Source organism: Egretta garzetta, unplaced genomic scaffold, assembly GCF_000687185.1.
Source record: "Egretta garzetta isolate BGI_Z169 unplaced genomic scaffold, ASM68718v1 scaffold215, whole genome shotgun sequence".
Classification (NCBI taxonomy): Eukaryota; Metazoa; Chordata; class Aves; order Pelecaniformes; family Ardeidae; genus Egretta; species Egretta garzetta.
The window spans coordinates 7,312,672-7,316,041 of record NW_009259719.1 but is presented as its reverse complement, the minus strand read 5'-3'; the positions used below and the strand labels follow the sequence as shown (position 1 = coordinate 7,316,041).

Sequence of the window (3,370 nt, the reverse complement as noted above, 5' to 3'; positions counted from 1 at the left end):
GGGAGCTCTTTGACACCATCCAGGTGTACGTCATCACGAAGCCCGAGCTGCAGAACAAGCTGATCACCGTGTGATTGTTGGCCGAGCCACCTGCCCTTTCCTAGGGGCGTGTGGTTCTCTGTCAGCCTCAAATCCAGGAAAGTCAGATGGCTTACGGGCCGGCAGAAGTGTTTTGAAGGCTGCAGGGCACTCACGCTGCGGAAAAGCAGGTCTGATTTTCATGGATTAGCCCAACAGGAAAGATGCAGCTGACTGCACTCATACTTGTAATGGGCTCTGTGTCCATCTATGTACGGGTTGTGCTGCATGAGATGGAGTCATCTTTGAGGAGGTGCTCAGCAGCATACCTGTGCGGCCATTCTGCTGTTGTGGTCTGAAACGGTTGGGGGAGAGGAATGGGAAGCAGCAATTCAGAGTAACCAAGGTCTCTAATTCCCAAAGAGAGCTGTGCTGGTGTTGAAAGGAGACTGTTTTCTTCTCTGATGGTTGACTTCCTCCCCCCTGACTTCTTCACACTGTGTTTTGCACTCTGAGCATTTGGGGATTAGACATCATTTTTCCTGAAAAACAGAGAAGCCCCCACCTCTAAAGCTGACTGGGAACTAGCCCTGTGTGGGGCTCAGGCCTCCCTGAGGGTGTAGGTGCAGGTTATGCTTTTGCTTGTCTTCCCACAGCACGGCCATGGAGAAGAAGCTGATTGGCTGCCCCGTGTGTATTGAGCACAAGAAGTACAGCCGAAATGCTCTGCTCTTCAACCTGGGCTTTGTGTGTGATGCCAGAGCCAAGGCTTGTGCTCTGGAGCCCATAGTGAAGAAGCTGGCTGGCTACCTCACCACCCTCGAGGTGAGGCCCAAGCCGATGTGAGGGGAGGCTGGCTGCCTCACCATGCACCTTGCAGGGTCACCACTGTCCTGGTGCACGCTGTGGGTCACCAGGCATTGCTTGGGCAGGGGCCAGGTTTGCAGCGGGGAGAGGATTACGCTGGTGTCACTTGAAGTTTGAGGGAGAGTAGGGTCTGAGATGTGTGGTTCCTATAGCCAGTAATCCTGGGGAGGGGGGGGACTGACTTGATTTTCTTCTTTCTTTAGCTGGAAAGCGGCTTCATCTCCAACGAGGAGAGTAAACAGAAGCTGGTTCCCATCATGACCATCCTGCTTGAGGAGCTGAATGCCAAAGGAAAGTGCACCCTGCCCATAGGTACAGCAGCTTTGCCGTCCCCATCCTGGCAGCAAGGGCAGGAGTGGGGCAGGGCAGTGCTGGGAGGCAGCTGGGCCGTCCCCTGCCCGGGTCAGTTCTGCCTGCACTGCTTCTGGCAGCTTCCTGCCTCTCTGCCCTTGGAGCTGGGGGGCATCTGAGCCAATCTTGCCCTGGAAGGGCCAGGAGGGATGGGGTTATGGGCTGCGAACACCTTCCTCTGCGCGGCGTGGTGGTGTCCTGGGGCTGATGGCCACAAGCTCCCGAGGGAGCAGAGGTTTCTGTGGGACCTGAGCACTCCCCCTTCCCCGGCCAGATGAGTCGAACACCATCCACCTGAAGGTGATTGAGCAGCGCCCGGACCCCCCCATCGTGCAGGAGTATGATGTCCCTGTCTTCACCCAAGACAAGGATGACTTCTTCAACTCCCAGTGGGATCTCACCACACAGCAGGTCCGTGTGCTTGACCAGGGCAGTACGGTTCGAATGGGGTCTGTTTCCAGCCTACCCGGGGGCAGAGGAGAGTCAGGCTGTCCCAGAGATCACCACATTAATGAGCATGGTTTGGTGTTCCCCTTGTCTTTGTGCTCGGGCCTGTGAGCAACCCATTCACCCAACATAAGGATAAAATGCTGTTGGGGATGGAGCCTGCCTGTCCCAGTGTGCTCCCAGACACAGGGGAGTTTCCTGGGCTTCAGGGTGGTACCTCGGGCCTCTCTGCTCTCTCCCTTCTTAGCTCTCACCTCCTCCCCTCCTAGATCCTGCCCTACATCGATGGCTTTCGGCATGTCCAGAAAATCTCCGCAGAAGCCGACGTGGAGCTGAACTTGGTGCGCATTGCTGTGCAAAACCTGCTGTGAGTGCGTGGAACGGGGCCTGGACAGCATGCAGGAGGGGTGCTGATGGGTGCTGGCAGAGCATGTCTCTCACATTTGTCTGTCTGTCTGCAGGTACTACGGGGTTGTCACGCTTGTCTCCATACTCCAGGTAGGTCAGGCCCCGGCGTGTGGGGCTGCGAGTGGGATTTGGGTGGCTGTGCCATCGGGGTGGCTGTGTAGGGGGATGAGGGGGTTTGGAGCAGGGTGGATCTGTCTCTCAGAGCTGTGGCTGAGCAGAGCTGGTTTTCCCTTGCCCTCCAGTACTCCAATGTCTACTGCACCACGCCAAAGGTCCAGGACCTGGTGGATGACAAGTGTCTCCAGGAAGAGTGTCTGTCCTACGTCACCAAACAAGGTGCAGTGACTCCGTGCTGGGCTGCTGGCGGGGGCAGAGGGAGAGGGCCGCTGACTGGTGACTTGTCCTGTCCCCACAGGGCACAAGCGAGCCAGCCTCAGGGACGTCTTCCAGCTGTACTGTGGGCTGAGCCCCGGCACAACGGTGCGAGACCTCATCTCCCGCTACACCTTGCAGCTCCAGAGGGTGGACGAGAGGTCAGAGCCAGCACCCTCCTGCTCGGTCCCCGAGGGCAGCAGTGACACCAGGGATGGTGGGGGCGAGTGTGGGGGAGTGAGAAGGGAGTACCCAACCCCTGCATCTGTAAGTGGGGAAACCGAGGCAGTGGTGTGGCATGGTGGAACCAGAAGGGAGTGGAGGGAGCTGGGGTGTTTTAGGGCCTCAGTGTCACGGTCCCAGTCTCTTCCCTCCTCGTACCCAGGAGGCTCATCCAATTTGGCTTGATGAAGGGCCTTATCCGACGGCTCCAGAAATACCCCGTCAAGGTCGCCCGGGATGAGCGGAGCCACCCAGCTCGGCTGTACACAGGCTGCCACAGCTACGATGAGATCTGCTGCAAGACCGGTGAGGATCCAAGCTCCTCCGTGCAGCTCTTAGGGACGGTGGGAGGCCGGGGGCTGCCTGCATGCCCAGGGCTGGGCACTGGTTTCGGGGTCTCCCTCACCCCTTTGGGAGCCTTCAAGCCGCAGGGGGACAGGACTCTGGGCTGAACTGGGCTTCCAAGCCCATGCTGTCAGGGGCAGGAATTGGGGGGGGGTTGTCCAGCCCCCTGACGCCGCTGCCAGGCACCCCACTGACTCCCCACTGCCTCTTCCCCCAGGCATGAGTTACAAGGAGCTGGATGAGCGCCTGGAGAACGACCCCAATATCATCGTGTGCTGGAAGTGACAGCGGGGATGGCAGCCGGGGTCCGCACCGGAGCCCCTGTGTCCGCCCACGCGTT

General features: G+C 58.8%; 1 protein-coding gene across 2 annotated transcripts in view; it reads left to right on the top strand.

The window, feature by feature from the left end:
• The window catches only part of NPRL2 (NPR2 like, GATOR1 complex subunit), a 3,912-nt gene extending 548 nt beyond the window's left edge, over positions 1 to 3,364 (top strand). Inside the window, exons 2-11 of one of the 2 annotated variants that reach the window (XM_009639362.2) lie at positions 6 to 70; positions 675 to 843; positions 1,089 to 1,197; positions 1,511 to 1,647; positions 1,953 to 2,050; positions 2,145 to 2,181; positions 2,334 to 2,427; positions 2,507 to 2,624; positions 2,849 to 2,991; positions 3,248 to 3,364. In XM_009639362.2, the coding sequence (XP_009637657.1) occupies positions 6 to 70; positions 675 to 843; positions 1,089 to 1,197; positions 1,511 to 1,647; positions 1,953 to 2,050; positions 2,145 to 2,181; positions 2,334 to 2,427; positions 2,507 to 2,624; positions 2,849 to 2,991; positions 3,248 to 3,315 (1,038 nt within the window). In that variant the 3' untranslated portion in view covers positions 3,316 to 3,364. Of the gene's footprint in view, positions 71 to 674; positions 844 to 1,088; positions 1,198 to 1,510; positions 1,648 to 1,952; positions 2,051 to 2,144; positions 2,182 to 2,333; positions 2,428 to 2,506; positions 2,625 to 2,848; positions 2,992 to 3,247 lie in introns of both variants that reach the window. The other variant, XM_035894758.1, reaches the window with a different exon arrangement.
• The last annotated feature ends 6 nt before the right edge of the window (positions 3,365 to 3,370 follow it).